General features: G+C 37.3%; 2 protein-coding genes and 2 pseudogenes across 20 annotated transcripts in view; 3 read left to right on the top strand and 1 right to left on the bottom strand.

Annotated features, from left to right (window-relative positions):
• LOC107609564 (pentatricopeptide repeat-containing protein At1g15480, mitochondrial) overlaps positions 1 to 2,025 on the top strand; it is a 10,224-nt gene extending 8,199 nt beyond the window's left edge. Inside the window, exons 3-5 of the mRNA XM_021107084.1 lie at positions 285 to 356; positions 461 to 752; positions 948 to 2,025. Of these exons, the coding sequence (XP_020962743.1) occupies positions 319 to 356; positions 461 to 752; positions 948 to 1,940 (1,323 nt within the window). The 5' untranslated portion in view covers positions 285 to 318 and the 3' untranslated portion in view covers positions 1,941 to 2,025. The remainder of the gene's footprint in view (positions 1 to 284; positions 357 to 460; positions 753 to 947) is intronic.
• Positions 2,134 to 4,058, top strand: LOC107606467 (annotated as a pseudogene).
• Positions 5,087 to 8,086, bottom strand: LOC107610077 (annotated as a pseudogene).
• The window catches only part of LOC107608975, a 9,086-nt gene continuing 7,290 nt past the window's right edge, over positions 16,312 to 18,107 (top strand). For 12 of the 19 annotated variants that reach the window (XR_002351033.1, XR_002351031.1, XR_002351032.1 and 9 more), the window contains exon 1: positions 17,021 to 17,133. Coding sequence is in view for 7 of the 19 variants with exons in the window: in XM_021107083.1 (XP_020962742.1) it covers positions 16,917 to 17,133 (217 nt within the window). In the remaining 12 variants the exon portion in view is untranslated. Of the gene's footprint in view, positions 17,134 to 18,107 lie in introns of all 19 variants that reach the window. The other 7 variants (XM_021107083.1, XM_021107082.1, XM_021107081.1 and 4 more) reach the window with 1 other exon arrangement.

Raw genomic sequence — 18,107 nt, 5'->3', positions numbered from 1 at the left:
TTACTTTTTAAATTATAAAATTTAATTTTTTAATCTCTTTTGGCTAATAATTAATTTATTAGTTAATTATTTATTAATTAACTGAAATTTACATGTATATGAGCAGAGTAAATTATTTGGATTAAAAAGTTATTGAGATGGGTTTATAAGAGAGCTAAGAATTGATCGTGAGAGATCTTCCTGTGACATGTCGTCCTTAACGAAGTAACCATTCTCATTGTAAGAGATTAAGTCTCAATTGGTGTGTGAAATATGTTTTTTTATTAACTAGTTGTAAATATGCTTTCCAGCGGCGATCTTTCTCTGTTACCTTCAAATATGTGGTCTCTTAGTGGTCGAGCATCTCTTCTTCTCAGGTAACCTAACCCTAATCGTCTTTTCTCTCTCTCTTTTTCGCTGCTATAAAAAAAATTAATTGTGATTGCAACGTAGTCAATTCTGGTACTTTGGAGTCTTCTAGAAGGACATATGATCGTTTGTTGTTGCCGAATACGTTTTACCATTCCGGGCATGCCTCCCTGAAATTCGCTGTGAGTAGGCGCGAACTTTCTTCGCAAGGTGATGCCAATAGCATGATAGATCAGGATGGTTTGGAGGAATCACACTGCGAATTTACAGAGAAAGAAGGACTTCTTGGTTTGCTTACGGATAAATTTGATAAAGAAAGGAAAGAAAAAATCAGACAAAATATCTCACGGGCATGGCGCAAGATTAACCTTAACCCTCACAACCCTGAGTGTAAAGCTGAACTGGTAATTAAATTAATTTCTCATCAGTTATTTGTTGTAAGTATGTTCATGTGTTAACTTTGGCTTTTTGTATGTTTATTCTACTTATTTATAGCTAGTTGTAAATACTAAATACTTATCTTTTGTTTTTCATTTTTACATGAATAATGTCTTACCGTGTGTGCTTTCATTTATCTTTTTATGGTTGGTTTTGTGTAGATTGAGAAGTTGGTAGAAGCAAAAAGTCTGAGTGAATTTAGGGAGAGATATCTTCCTACTTATGTTAGTTTGATTGCTAAATTGTCTGATTATGAGCTACATGAATTAGAGAAGTACTTTGAGGGTTATCCAGAACCTTCTAAAGGGAAATTTGCTGGAATTCTTTTATCAATTCGTGGCGCTCAGGCCAAAAGAAATGCAGTTTTAGTTGAACACTATATAACCGTTGGGTTAAAAGAAGATGCCAAAGATTTATTGAAGAAGATGGAAGATGAAGACCTACAAAAGAATCCTCGGGTTGGTAGGTATTTACTTCTGTCTTATGTGAAATTGGGTGATATAGATGAAGTGAGAAGAATTTGGGAGCTTTGTCAAGTTAGCCCTCGAAGGGAAGTGTGTCTGGCTGCAATTAAGTCTCTTGCTGAATTGAATAAAATTGATGAAGCAGAGGCGGCTTTCGAGTTTATGTCCAAGAGAGGGCTGCTTCTACCCAAAAACTACTCACTTATGCTGAAGATTTATGCAAATAATAAGATGGTAAAAAAGGGCACCGATCTCGTTATGCAAATGGCAGACAATGGGATCCAAATAGGCCCATTGACATGGGACGACCTAGTTAAACTTTATATCAAAGCAGGGGACGTTGAGAAGGCAGAAACCGTTTTACAGGAGGCAATCCTTCTGAACAAGGAGAAACCATATATCAAGTCTTATACTGCTATTATGGAACTTTATGCCAATACAGGTGATATCCATAGTATAAAGATGATTTGGCACAAAATGAAAGAAGTGGGCTACAAGTTTAGTTCGAGGCAATACGAAATTCTACTACAGGCATATTTAATTGCCAAGCTTCCGGCACATGGAATGAGGGACATGATGAAAGCCGATAACATAGTTCTCAACCCAGTTCTTCGGCGTTTGTTGGTTCAAGTTGATCCTTTTCATAAGATTGAAACCTTAGATTTGCGTATCTTTAATGTACGAAATTGAGGAAATTAACAGATTCAAGTTTTTTAATTATTATTAAATTTGTATGTGCTTTATTATGAGTTAATAGTCAATTTCATCCCTAAAAGATATTTCGATCTCCATTTTCGTCTTCGAAAGTCAAAATTAATCAAAATCATCCTCCAAAGATACCTTACCTGATCACGTTCGTCCTTCCGTCATCTCCCTAACTGAGTTGGCAAACGTCCGCTGACGTGGGCCGTTAACTGCCAAGGTAGCAGAGAACAAAAACGACGTCGGTAGAAAGCATTCTTAGGATTGAAATGTCGCCGTTTTATCTTCAGGGGATGGATTCAAACGTTGCAATCCGTTACCCCCGTTCTGTCTTTCACCATGGCAGCACTTTCACCTTCACCTTCTCCTTCTTCTCCTTCAACATGCCCCATCTACTTCAGCTATGTTAAGAGAGTTCCATGGAACCTTTCAGCATGTGAGAATTTCCACTCTTTATCATCAAACTTGAGCAACTGTTGCACCTCGCTCTTATCTCTAATCGGAATAGGGTTCACGCAGTACCATAAAAGCAACTACAAATTTTAACCTCCCAAACCTTGAAACCTCAACCTCATGCGTCCATGATTTCCAGCTCAATTCCTTGTCTATCCAAAACAACCTCGTTGACTTGTGCTTTGACCCTCACCAGTTCGTCATGTCCCGAAACGTCTGCGCAGGAATTGAAACCCTAACTAAAAGATTGGGACAAGAAGCTTGGTCAAATCACGCCTCTTGATACTAGTTGCAAACAAAACCTCACTGATCTTTCGCTATGTGATGTGTGTCTTATTGCGGGGTTTCAGGTGCAGCATAAACTTGTCTCCATTGATGATAATGCTTCTCACTCTGAAAATTATTTCAAATTTACTATTTTATATGCTGCTGCGTTTGTGAATCAGTATGGACCTGAAAGCAATGGTGCCATGAGTTGCATCTTTGGTATGTCACTTTACCCACAGGGTGGTGGTTCTGTTGGAAAAAGTCACCAGTGTTTGGTTTTTGGGTTAACTGGTGCTGGTGTTGCTTTGTTAGTTATGTCTTGTTTGTTAGGGGTTTATATTTGGTATGATAGGAAGGTTAGGAGGAAGAAGCTTAATGATGATGAATTTGATTTTGATCCTGAGGAACAAGGGTCTAGGCGTAGGTTGAGGCCGAATACGGGGCCTATTTGGTTCAAGATTGATGAGCTTGAGAAGGCTACTGATAATTTCTCAACCAAGATTTTCATTGGCATGGGTGGATTTGGCCTTGTTTTCAAGGGGGTTTTGTCCGATGGTTCGGTCGTGGCGGTTAAGAGGATCTTGGAATCTGATTTTCAAGGGGATGTGGAGTTTTGTAATGAGGTGGAGATTATTAGCAACCTGAAGCACCGGAATCTGGTGCCTCTTCGAGGCTGTTGTGTAGAGTGTAGTGGTGATGATGATGAAAAATTTAATGACAGGGGAAGCCATAGGTTTTTGGTTATGATTACATGCCGAATGGAAACCTTGAAGACCATCTGTTTCTGGTGAGTGAGCAGCAAAAGTTGAAGAAATTGCTGACTTGGCCTCAAAGGAAGAGCATAATCTTGGATGTGGCAAAGGGGCTGGCTTATCTGTCGTGCGATGCATGTGTTCACGGCGATGTATTTATCGTTCAAATTGGGATTAGGGTTTATCCACTCCAGGGACTAATTTAACGTCATAAACAAGAGTTATCTTGTCATCAACAACATGCTACAGCCTGACGTTTGCCACCTTGGCAGTTAACGGCCCACGTCAGCGGACGTTTGCCAACTCAGCTAGGGAGATGATGGAAAGATGAACGTGATCAGGTAAGGTATCTTTGGAGGACGATTTTGATTAATTTTGACTTTCGAGGACAAAAATGGAGATCGAGGTATCTTTCAGGGACGAAATTAACTATTAACTCACTTTATTAATATTATTCAACTTGCTTGCACCTCTAAGGCCATAAGAGCCTTTTTTTTTTTTCATTCTTTTTTTAATTATTATAAGATTTAAACCCAACATGAGTCATACTAATTTTATCACCACTCGACCAACCGTAGATTTATATAGGTGCGTGATTTTTATAAAGAGTTCTCTTCCATATTTTCTTATTGACTATTTACCAACAAGAAAAACTAGAAATACTTTTTCATATATTTTTTCCTTTCAAAATAATTATTCTTTTTAATTTAGGATTTAGGATTTAATAAAACTAAAAATAAAAGAGAATTATTCTAAAACGATGCCTATTATTTCTTTTTAAAATTAGAAATATTATTGACCCATTTGCTAACAAGTAACAACAAATAAACTACATCAACGCATGTAAGTTATTGAGCTTGTAGTCTTGTTCTGATTACACATATCTCTTTATTTTAATTCCAAAAAATTTTTATAGCTCTTTCAGTGATTTACTATTCAATTCAAGTTCAACATGTTAGGATCTGGATCATTGTTCCTAATCTTAACTACTATATAACCAGTTTTGATACAAATGGTCTGAGATTTTGGCACAAAAGAGATACAACCACACACACGACATTTCTTTAATTTATTTCTGTAATTGGTTAACTAATAGATCTTAACATGATATTCATTTTTGTAATCTTATACTTAAAAAATCATATTAAATATACACAAATCAGTCACTAATTAATTATTATGTATAAAAATACGTATTTGATATCTACTAGACTACTAGATTTAAGCGAGTTTGATTTTTTATCTATTGGAAGTTTTATATTTCACTGTGATATGTTTGATTATTCTAATAGCGGATTATTTAGTTAAAAGAAATATGTAAATTAATATATATAAATATATAAATATTGATAACTGATTTTTTTATGTGCAATTAGTATTTTTTTTCTTTAAATTCTAATTTTGTATTTTTTTTTTTTGGAAAAGTCTAGGGACCAACAACTTTGTTAAATTCTGGCCAGCATATAACCAGCAATGAAAAGTGAGTCATTGGATAAAATTTCACACCAATCTCACACCATTAAAACCATCATTGATGGCTACAAATCACAAAAGTTGCTGCCCCTACCATTCCTTTTTTTTTTCCCTCTAGTGTACATTTCTTTCAAATGTCACCGTTAAAAAAAATGGAAGATAGGGAAAAGAGATTGAGGGCATATAAAAAAATAATTACAATTTTCAATGGCATAATACAATACAACATTGTTATAAATATATATCGGAGCATATAATTTTTTAATGGCATAATAATTGCAAACACACCCTAACATTGTCTCTTCCATTCAAAACTCTACCATGTCTATGTGCTTCATATTATGAAAAATACAACATCAGTATTATGTTTGTGCCTTCTAAGACGAAAAGAGCCTAAAAAATAAATAACCATGGCAACCCTGCGCTGTATCTAGCAGAGGTGCAACTTGGCATGCATTGTCAACGTCGCGATTCTTCCATTTCTCTAGTATATCTTCAGCATTAGGAGCAAGTTGATGCTGCAAAACTGCAGCACCGAGAGAACCTATCAAATTCAACCTTGTAGCAGCAGAAATAACATCCCTCATTGTGATGTACATATAAGCTCTTTGAGAATCAGTACTATCTAATCCTAGTGTGCCACATATAAGTCCAAATATAGGAGCATGGTGAAAAGATACAGTACCTGATCCCAAAGAAGCATTTCTCATTGTTTTCAGAAAAGGGAGTTCCGAAACACAGCCAAACCCACCCTCATTAGTGCAGACCCTTGTGAGATCGATGCCTTTCGGCTGACTTCATTTGTCAGTGTGGCATCCAATAGTTTGTTAAGATTGTGCCAGGTTTCCAACTTGGGCAACACAGAAGCCGAGTGCACGAAAGGAAGGAGTAAGCTTCCTGTGTTCTCCAAGACATGGATAATTAATGTCGAGTTCATCTGGATTTGAGACTAGGTTGGACTGAACTGCTGCTTCAAGGCCGAAAGAGTGAGCAAAGCCGCCGGTAGGTAGAAGAGAATCAAGCAACTGCCATTGGCTCCACTGTGAAATGGAGTCTGCAAGGCGAGGTCCGTTGTCACACCCTTCACTTATTTGCATTGTAAATGATACTCAGCTGGCATCGACGACAAATATCAGATTCCCACAAAAGCCTAGAGGAAGAAACCAGGCTTATGCATTCAAATTCTTCAAGGAAATTGAAATACTTGCAGACATCATTTGAATATGAATTACATATCATACAAGATATAAAACTCAATGTCTTGACCAAAATTGAGCTCCCAAAAGCATGATCTTGAGGTCACACGGAAACAGCTCAATCGTTGCTCCAAACCTATCTTCAAACAAATGCTTAAAATCTAGAAGAACCGTGAAAATTTCCTCGGTTCCAATTCTTTAATTATTCTGAACTCTCTATGCCATGCTTGTTAAATATTAACCATAATTCACTTACGGAGGGAGTAGGACATTTATTTATCAGATCTCATTATGAATTTGATCTCACTATCTTGTTCTGTGTCCAAACAAGGATTTGCAAAAAATGTTTTTTCAGTCCAATCAGAAACATATCTTTCACCGTAACAAATCAGCATGTTAAAATCAAATTGCACAAGGAAGAGTTGAACAATCTATTAATGATGATTCTACATTGTGTTATAAAAAGACAGTAGTTCCAACTTAAAGACAATACACCTATGCTATCACATTATCTATTATCTCTGTCCCTAATATCATTACCCAAAAGAAAAGATAGAAGAGAAAGGGGGGGGGGACTAAGACTTGTTTTCTTGGGATTTATCATCGTCCCTGTTCATGAAATGGAATCCCATAATATACCTATGTTCTCCGGTACCAAGGCAACGGGAGCAGTAACCAAGACCGCTTCCGCCACAAGTTCTACGCCATTTTGGCCATTTGCCTTTCGGGAGCATTTCCAAATGAACCTGGTTTGTCCTTCCCTTCCCACAACACTGGTGGCAATCGACTCGTCCACTCTCCTCACATACTACACAATGCGGATCCGGCTTCTTTTCTCTTCTTCTTAACATTTGACTCTGTTCTCATAATCCAAGATGGCTTAGTGAGTGAGATGTGACTATGTGGTGACAACTTGGAGCAGCAAAGAGGAGGTAGGCCATTGAAACTCCCACTCTCAAATCGAACCATTGTCAATAAACTCAGGGTCCCAATAGCCATCTATCTAAGCAAGCAAAATATTTCCAGTATCTACTCCACCATGACCCTTGATATCTGAAACAAACGGGCTTCTTACTCACTTAACATTTTCTCAAACATCTGGTGGGCATGATTGTGACTGTTCCTAACAGTGTGTATATTGAAACAACATTACATCCCTTTAACTCGATGGTACTCCATTTATTCTATTGTACTATACACTCACCTAACGAATGCATCATCTGTGATTATGCTGATTGAAAAAATGAAATATTCGAGGATTAAATCATAAATTTGCAACAAAAAATAAACCAAAACAAAATCGAAACATTATTGGATAATATCATAGTACTTAATATTTTCTATTGGTAACAAATACTTATTGAAGTAAGGAAAATATGCAATTAACTCCAGAATTCATGACACAAAAAGTATTGAGATTCAATTAAAATTCACAAAAAAGAATCAAAAGGATATGTAAAGTTTACCAGGTGAAAAAGGTGGTGACACTGAATCTGAGGCCAAACCAGAGAGAGATCACCTGCTTCAGCTGAGCGGCCATGCCTAATTAAGTTTACTATAACAAGAAATTTAAGTTTTATTAGAATGATTACTAATTTATTTTAAGGAGATTAATAAATTTTCTATTAATATATGACCAATACTCATGTTCTAAAGTGTTATCTCAAGGGAACAGAGGTGAATGGATTTGGAGTATAAGTCGTCCAAAGTTTATGAACAATAAAAGTGACAGACATGAGAGGTATCTCTAAGAGATCTCAATGTCAAATTTAGCGAGTATATGAGCAGAGTAAGTTATTTGAATTGAGAAGTTACTGAGATGAGTATCTATAAGAGAGCCAAGAGTTGATTGGGCGAATAATTATCGCCCTTAACGAAGTAACCATTCTCATTGTAGAAGATTAAGTCTCACTTGGTGTATGAAATATTTTCGTTAGTAGATACTTGCAAATATACTCTCCAAGTCGAGTCGAGTACCAGACTAGAGAATTGATTTCGTATGGTATTTTTTAACCGACGAACTAAAAATTAATATGTTGCGAATTAAAATTTCATTTAAGAATTTGTCACTTTGTTGTTGATTAATAGGTTGTTGTATGCACAAAATAGAATTTGAACTTTTGACACTTATTTAAATAAATTAATAAATTAATAACTAAATTACCTAAAATTGGTTAGGTATCGAAATTATATCAGACCAAGTGGTATTTGGCAACTTGTTGCGATCTGAAATAAGCTCAAAGCATCTCCTAAGTCCTTGTCAAATCCCTTTGCCTTTGGACGGATTGCAGAGATTGGATGATACAATGAGTGAAATTTGGACTAATATGCGATAAATTAGTTATTGGTCTGTTGGATTGAAAAGTACTATGAATAACAAAAAAAAAATACAATAATGTATAGTTTTTAATTTATTTGTTTGTCAAGTAAAAAAAATATCAATTTCTATGTGATATAAATGTAAATTATACTGATTTATTATAATTTAAAATTTGATATAATGACTAACCGTTAAAAATTTTTTTGGATTTAATCTGAAGTTGGTTATCTTGACTGTGCTTATAGTCTAGTTGATGTCTGATTAAAAACATAAATAAAAATAGAACAGTCTATCTATCTATACAAACTAGAAAACAGTAGGAATCATCAACGACGTGGAAACTTTTGGGATTTTAGAATTTTCTCTAAAATAAAAAACAGACAGCACATGAAGTGGGCGAAGTCAAAGAGAGTAGGTGAGTTACTTCAGAGAAGTGTTCACTCTCCTCCTTCTCTCTTTTTTTTTTTTGAAACAAAGGAAACTCAACACTGTAAAGTGGAGCAAACAAGTTAAACAACAAAACTATATGGAAAAACATAACATTTTAGTCTAAGTCAACAATGCCATCAACAACCTGCAGAATCACTAGCAGTCCATTCATTGTAACTCTGGATTGTTCTCTTTATTACGAAGTCAACACCTGTTTCCTTATCATTAAAGATCCTAGCATTTCGTTCCACCCAAATATTCCAAATCACTGCGAAGAACCCAGTCAGCCACCTCTTCTGTTCTTGTTTTCGCTTATGCCAACCAGTCCAACTCTCAAACAGTTCTCTAATGGTACCAGGAATAACCCAATCTTCACCAAAGGACTGCAACCAACTGCACCACACCTGCCATGTAAGGTCACAGAGAAGAAATAAATGCTTGACCGATTCTACCTCCTTCTTACAGAGTACACAGATATTATCAGTTGGCAAAATAACGCCTAGCCGACTCAATCTCTCCTTGGTATTAACTCTACCAACAAGCACAAACCATCCAAAAAGCTCAATTCTCGGAGGTACCACTTCTCTCCAGACTGCACTTGTAAAACTGTAACTCGTTACCTCCGCTGACAGAGTCTTCGATTGTAGGACCTTCACGACAGAGTTGGTAGAGAATATCCCTTTACAATCAAACTTCCAAACTATATGATCCTCTTGCCCATCTGCCAATGTCACCGTCCTTAACCTCTCATGAAGCTGGTTGACAAGCTCCAACTCCCATTGGAACAACTCCCTTCTCCACTGAAAATTCCATATCCACTCGAGTTCATCCCAAAAACCACAATCCCCTATCACATACCCTTGTTGGTTTGAAATAGAAAAGAGTCTTGGAAAAGTCCGTTTTAGGGGCTCACCTTGCAGCCAGTTATCTTCCCAAAACAGGGTGCTCCTCCCATTCCCTACCTCCCTCGCCAGGCCAGTAAGCAGTTTGTCCTTTAGCCGCTGCTCCTTAATGTTCAAATGACAAATGTCTTTCCATGGCCCTCCTCTACTCGGCAACTGCTGATTTGTTAGCATTTCATCAGAGTTCAGGTTGTTACACGAGCATACAATCTTTTTCCACAATGGGCATTCCTCCTTTGAAAACCGCCACCACCATTTGAATAAGAGGGCTGTGTTTCGAAGCATTGCATCCCCAATCCCCAAGCCCCCATCCTTTTTCGGTGCCTGAACCAACTCCCACTTAACTAACGGGATACCATCATTACCATCCCCCTTAGACCACAAAAATCTCCTTTGTAACACAATAAGTTTATCCGCAACCGCCTTTGGCATCCTGTACAAACTAAGGTAATATATTGGTAGGCTATTTAGCACTGATTTGATGAGCACCAGCTTACCCGCTTTGTTCAGGACCTTCGCTTTCCACAGGCTAAGTTTCTCTTCCACCTTATCTATTATCGGTTTCCAAGTTTTCACCATGCGCGGATTCGCACCCAATGGGATGCCAAGGTACCTCACTGGTAAAACCGCTTCATTGCACCCCAGCATACCACACGCCTGATCTACCCATTCCTGATCACAATTCACTGATATCAGATTTGACTTATCAAAATTAATGCTGAGCCCCGACATCAACTCGAAACACCGCAGCAGTCTCTTATAATTCACAATTGTGTATGTGACTGGTGGACAAAACAGTATCGTATCATCTGCAAATTGTAAGTGTGACAATTCAATATGCTCTCCTCCGACCAGTAGCGGAGCAATGCGTCCATTCCTAACTGCTTCTCCCAACATCCGATGCAACACCTCGACCACTAGCACAAATAAGAAAGGAGAAAGAGGATCCCCTTGTCTAAGGTCGCGCTCCATGTGAAACGGCTTGGAAGGTGACCCATTTATCAGAACAGACATAGTGGCAGTACTAACACACTCCTTCACCCAATTCCTCCAGCGCTGTCCAAACCCCATTTTCTGTAACACTATATCCACAAAACTCCATCGAACTCTATCATAAGCTTTATGAAAATCCAGCTTGATGATTGCTGCTTTTTTTTCTCCGCGCCTTCAGCCAATGAACCGTCTCACAGGCGATGAGAGCACCATCATGAATTTTTCTGCCTTTGACAAACGCAGTTTGAGTCTCCCCCACCAACCCCGGCATAACTGATCTCATTCTTCTGACCAGGACCTTCGAAATCACTTTATACACACATCCCACCAAACTGATCGGTCGAAGATCCTTGATCTCCTTCGCACCCACAAATTTTGGGACCAGGGCCACCCATGTGGTATTCACCTCCGTTGGTATCTTTGAACTGTGGAAGAACTCCATCACCGCTGCAGTGAACTCAGGACCAATTTCTTCCCACCATTTCTTAATGAAGTTCATATTGTACCCATCACTCCCTGGTGCTTTAGAAGAATCACAATCCCAAACCGCCTCCCTGATTTCCTCTACCGTCGGTAAAACCTCCAAAGCTTCTGCCTCAGCTCTGCCAACTTGCTTTAACAGCCCATCTCGAACCCCAATCCGTGGAGCATCCTCCTGGCGATACAACTCCTTGTAGAATCCCCTTATTACATGCTTTATTCTTGTCTGATTCCTCACAAGCCGTCCATGAATCATCAGGGCATCAATCCTGTTATTCCGCCTTCTAGCCGAGGCAATGTTATGGAAATACCGGGTATTCCTATCCATATCCCTAGCATGCTTAGACCGAGACATCTGCTTCCAATGGATTTCCTTCCTTATGTACCACTTTTCACAAAACCTCACCAACGCCTTCCGTCTGGCCTCTGTTGTACCATCATAAATCCCATTACTAACCTGGTCGTCCAACTTTATGATCTCATCCTCAAACTTTTGCAGTCTGTTATCCATATCACTAAAGTTTTCCTTGTGCCATTTTCTCAAAGGTATCGTCAATTCCTTCAGCTTACCAATAAACGGACCACCTCTCAAATTTTGCCATTCATTCTTTACTGTCCTTAGAAAACCCTCATGGGTAAACCAGGAATCCAGACTCCTGAACAGTCTAGGGCCCCCGCTTGCTCTTGTAGTCTCCATAATCAACGGGCAATGATCTGACAATCCCCGTGGACCACCTTTTAGTCTAATGTCAGGAAACTCCTCCACCCATTCAATAGTAACCAACACCCTATCAATTTTGCTACAAGATTGACCCCTGAACCATGTGAATTTCCTATCATTAAGGGGTAGATCCACCAGTTCCATGTCTTGAACCCAACTCTTAAACTCTTCCGCAGTTACCGACAAACTCGTCGCCCCTTTGCGATCCTCAATTTGCAAAATCTCATTAAAGTCCCCCAACAAACAGAATGGAACCTGACACAAGCCTGCAACATAACTCAACTCCTCCCATACCACCCTCTTTTCCTCCCTTCCATGTGCCCCGTACACCAAGCAAACAGCACACTGAAAATTATTCTTTGTTAATAAACCTTCAATGCACACCCACCTGTCACCTTTATGACAGTTACTTCTCTTAAACATCATGTCATCCCACATCAACAAAAGCCCCTCGGCTGTCCCAACAGACTCCACAAACTCCCAACCCACAGAACTAGTACCCCAAATCCTAGCAACATCATACTTCGAAATAACCTCCCTTTTCCTCCCCATCTTACCCTTTCTTAATTTTTTTTCTCTAAAACTCAGATCCCCTTTCTTCATTCAATTTTGAAACCTCGCGGTCCCAATTCTTTTTCTTCAACCTCTCGCAGAAGTTACTTCAGAGAAACGCCGCATCTTCATTCTAACTCACTTCGCGAATTCACGCTCCGTTGAGCTGCTCGGTGTCTCTGTTGTCGAAGGCGATCACGAGGAGCACGGGCAACCCGACGCCATGACGAAGCTGGTGGAGTTTCCAAGTGTGGAAGTGAAGGAGAATGATGTCTGTGTAAAGATGTATGCACACCCATAAACCCTTCGAACATTAACAGAATACAAGGCTTGTATTCTGTCAGGCCAAAGCCACCCACAGTTGGTGTATGAAGGTGTTGGAGAAGTTTACTCCATCAGCTCCGCCATCATTTCTCTCTCTCCCGGTGACTGGGTTTAGGGTTCTCCACCCTCCTTTGGTGTGATCTTTTCTTTCTCCTTTCCTCAATGTTAATTCACTTGATGAATAAATTCTATTGTATTTTTTCTGTTTGGAAAATTCACGAGTTTTTTTATTTTATTTTGGTTAATTTTCAGTTTTATAATTTCTTGCGTAATTTTTTAATAGTTTGTTTCATTTTTACCAGGTTGAGACCAGATTGCAGAATTCTTGAAGAAGTTAAAGAAGTATTACATTATTTTTCCAAATGAACGCGTCTTTGACCCAGGTCATGTTAAAGAAGTTAAAGAAGAGTATTACATATGGTTTTACCTCTACCAAATGGGGATGTGGATATATCAATGCTAAAAGAAGCTGTGCAGATACTCAATGAAAAATTTGAGATTGAGGTATTCATGACTAAATTTGTTTTTAGTTCAATTGTGTCATCCTTTTTGAATTATTGTGCAACTAAATGGTTAGGAATATTTGCTACTGATTTGATATTGTATATGTCAATACTACTATTTCTTATTTTGATTTTGAGGTGGTTTATGATCTTAATGATGAATGCAAGAGGGCTTTGCTGGAAAAAGTGTTCTTTGATGAAAAATAGATAACCATCATACACTACTACTAAGTTATATATTGAAAAGAAAAAGATTTCCAGAGCATAATATGTGTATCACATTATTCTCTTATAGTAATGTATGCTTCTTCAATTATAACTTATGCTTTATGATGATTATTTATTATATCTTAGGATATGATTAGTGAGTTATCCATCCATCCATACAAACTAGAATTCATGTAGTTTCATCGCCGATGTTGAATTTTCAAGCGTTTTAGGGTTTCTTCAAAATTGAAATTCGTCAAATCCCAGGTTTCTCTGGGGGATCGCGTGTTGGTGCCAATTTCAAAGGCTTGATTTTGGTATCCGCGACCTGCGATTGGTTAGTCCGAAGTCATTCAAAACATTTGGGATCAGCTAATCTCTTGCATTATCGTGGAGTTGAAACCCATTTTGACCCCTGAAATTTGGAGCTGGTCTCAATTTCAACCCCCAAATTTTTAGTTACCCAATTAACACCCCCAAATATTGGATCGTGCCTCACGTTTGTCCCTATAGTTATCTCCGTTAACGGAGAGCTGATGTGACACGTTAAGTTGACACGGTGTGCATCTATGTGGCACCCAACTTGCCAGAATGGATGTGTGATGAGTGAATGATGTGATAAAAGTTGTTTTCACTCAATATGAGTCCATGCAAATTAGGGTTTTAACATATACGTAGAAGTCAAATTAAGTGAAAACAACTTTTTGCCACATCATTCACTCATTGCGCATTCATTCTGGCAAGCTGGGTGCTACGTAGATGCACACCGTGTCAACTTAACGTGCCACATCAGCTCTTCGTTAACGGAGATAACTACAGGGGCAAACGTGAGGCACAATCCAATATTTGGGAGTGTTAATTGGGTAAATAAAAATTTGGGGGTCGAAATTAAGGCCGAGCCCAAATTTCAAGGGCCAAAATGGGTTTCAACCCCATTATCGTGACATCATTGGTAAGTGGTCTGGTGTGGATGAGGTGTTGTGATGATCTTCTCTCAGTAGTCAGTACTTTGTGTTAATTTGTTTTAATTTTGTTTATTTTTAAATTGCCGCGAGTTTGGGGGTTCTGGATCTTTTTTTTAGTCATGCGCGTATTAATCGGTAGTTTCAACTATTTAACTATTTCATTGCAAAATCCATTTTATTGTTTCATCAATGGTGGTTTATATATTGAATTTCATTTATGCAGAATTTTGCTCATTCATATGTTCTGGAATGCATTTGTTCAAAATTACTTCTTTAGTATATCTATAAATAATTAGCAACATCATCAATTCTTCACTGAGGTGAATTCTTCTCCCACTTTGAATTTTTCTTCAAAAAGGAAAAATGAATTGATTGTGCTTAGGTGGGGAAAGTAATTCTCTTATTATTACTGACATGGAAAATCAAATTTTGGTGGTCTGGTGGGAGAAGTGACATCATCTGCTATAACAAATAGTATCAACTTCTATTATTCTGTTAGAAGAATTATTTGGTCAACGAGAGTAGGTATCGTAACTTGTGGCTTACTCTCACTCGCACTCTCCTTTGTCGTTTTTCCTTTCTTATTATTACTCCATGATATAAAAAAGAATGTGAGAAGAAGATTTGTGTGATTGGCGAGTGAAGTGAAGATGAATGGAAGAGGTAGATAGAGATATGGTGTGCCGAGGTACAGCGCCAGTGGAGCACTTCTAACAGCGTGACTTTTTTTTATTTTGCTGCTCCCTTTGGGTAGAATTTTTTAAGCATTTTTCTGTGCTCGAGGTTATTTGTCGAAATCATTGTCTTGGATCTTAACTGTTTAGAATTAGTTTGCTTTTATTAGTTTTGCTATCCATGGTGGGACAATTCTTAATTGCTTAAATTAAGGAATGCTAGTTTGTTTTTCATAATGGTTATTCTGCACTAGCTCATTATTGTTGGGCTTGCCGTTTTATTGTTTTGCTTTATGAATGACAATGTGTTTTGGAGTCATGCACTCATGCTTAGGTGGTAGATATCCATAAATCTATTAAGGATGGGCATACCAATTTGAATATATGTCTACTTAAAAAGATAATCTTTGTTTTCTATTTATATACAGGAATCATTCAATAATATCAAGATTTGAAGGATTGGATCCTATCATGAGGCTCAAACTTGATTTGGTTGAGGTTATTATTTTTGGTTTATTATTTTTTTTAGACTATTTTTTCATGTAACTGATATTTTGATATACTTACATATAGAGGTGTGGAGTTGAAGTAGGTTAGTAGGTCACATAAATTTATTGAAGTTGTCTACTAAAGAATTTATTTGCTGTATTAGGATATTTCCAGTGATTCTATCATAATCCAAATTTTGGTAAAGAGTGTGATCATTTTTGCCCCACCAAGAGCATATCCTTGATAGTAGAAAACTCCACTGTTGGTTGTAAGGCCCACATCGGTTGGAGAGGGGAACGAAGCATGCCTTATAAGGGTGTGGATACCTCTCCCTAGCATGACGCGTTTTGACGAGTGAGTGATGCGATTTTTATTTCCCCCTTTTCTTCAAGGCTCCTAGCATATTATAAATCTTCTGCTATTATATGTACTTATTTTATTTTAGAGGTCGTAATACCACATCACCTCTGTTTTACGACTTAAGCGTAAAGCTTTGTGTGGTAGGGTGTTACATTAATGGTATCAGAGCAGTTCGTTCCTATAGAGCCTGAAAGACGGACTGATTGTGCTTCTGTGCATTCTCTGTATATGTGTTTATGTGCTATTAGGATATCTGATTGATATATATGGCATAAACGTTTGTGAGCATGCATTAGCATCCCTATCGTCAAAAGCAAAACCGTGAGGCCTTGTGTGCCAAAGCGGACAATATCGTGCTAGCGGGTGATCTGGGCTGTTACATTGGTGAACTAAAAACTACTGGAAAAGTCTTGCAATCCTAAAGAAATAAAAGTAACAATTTTCTCATTGCCCCCGCTGAGAAAAAATGCTTCAGGCATGCATTTCCAGAAAGATTTACCTCAATAAAATAGGAACATTAGAAGTGCCACTACCATGTTCATTCAGAGTTAGTTAATTAACTATTAACTATAACCATGTCCCCCATCTACCCTCCAAGCTAACACCTAATTTAATTTCTAAATGTACTTAGAACAAACATAATGATTAATCCATTGTTGTGTCCCACTATTACCGATGAATTGTGAATAAAAGATTTTATTACTGTTAATGCATAAATTAAACTTGATTCCTTAAAAGACTTTTAATTTATCTTTGTTTTGAAGCAATGAAATCCTCATAGCAGATAGGATTCAAGGCCTTATGCTGCAGTAGTTGTAGGAGGCTTAGTATGTCTTCCATAGGGGAAGCAAAGAGTTCATTAGCCTCTGATTAGTTGCCTTCGGTGTCAAGCGTTGCACAAGCCATGGTGCAAGAGAGACTTGAACAATTGATTAGGGAGAGAAGGTTGGAAGAGAGATGCAGGAGGCAGCAGCAAAGCAGAATCAGAGAAAGAACTAAATTTGTTGTTATGGTGGCAATAGAGAAATGCTCTTATGATCCAAGAGAGAATTTTAGGGAGTCCATGATGGAGATGATAACAGCAGATCACATTAAAGAAGCCAGAGATTTAGCCTACTCAGGTATTATATCTCCATGAACTCCAATGAGTACCATGGTCTTATACTTGAGCTTTTTCATGAGGTTTGTACTAATTTATTCTTATAATGTAATGGCATTGGTAATAACCATTCATCAACCTAAAGCTATTGTGTTTGTTAGCCTTTAATCCACTCTCGCTTAATTGAAGTAGAAGCCACTACTCATACTCGTGCCTTTTATGTGTTCGACAAATATTATATTAGACACATGCGGCTGTATATTCAATGAATTATATTAGATTAGAATTAGATAGGTTTTGCTTTTCTTTATCTTTTATTTTTTATATTCTTAATTTCTTATCTAAAGACCTCTAATTTCTTCTTCTACTTTGTTTGATTTGTACGGATACATTCACTGGCGATGTTGTTGATTTTGAAGATGAAGATAAATCATTGTTGCGCCTGTAAACTCTACTGCTGTTTTTAAATTTTTTTTGTCTTTTTCATCTGTTCATTTGATTTTCATTATTTTGGTTATATTATTGGTTTCAGTTTTCTATTTTACTTATTGTGATAAGATATATTAGTATTTGGTAATCAAATATCAATTCTTAATAGATTTATTTTCTATATATTTTAGATTATGTTTCTCTCATGCGATTCATATGTTATTTGTTCATTATATTGATATATATTTTCATTTTATTGTGCCATTTCTGCTCTAAAAATAATAAAACAAGTTGATTGAATGAAAAAAAAGTCAAATGAGCTTCTGGTCTTCTTCCAAAACAATGGATTAGATTAGAGGTTAGCAATGTCTTCATATGCTTTTTCAAACTTCCATGCTTCATATGCTTCATATTCTTTCATGTTAACTATGATTAATTATAGTTTGATTTTGAATTTTCGATTCTTTGATTAATTTATGGGTTATGTTTATATAATCCTTTGCCTTCCTCTGTTTTTTTTTTCTGTTGTTCTTACTATGTTATTTTACTGGTTTAATTTATTTGATG

Source organism: Arachis ipaensis, chromosome B07 (assembly GCF_000816755.2).
Source record: "Arachis ipaensis cultivar K30076 chromosome B07, Araip1.1, whole genome shotgun sequence".
Taxonomy (NCBI): domain Eukaryota; kingdom Viridiplantae; phylum Streptophyta; class Magnoliopsida; order Fabales; family Fabaceae; genus Arachis; species Arachis ipaensis.
This window is presented reverse-complemented; position numbering and strand designations above follow the sequence as displayed.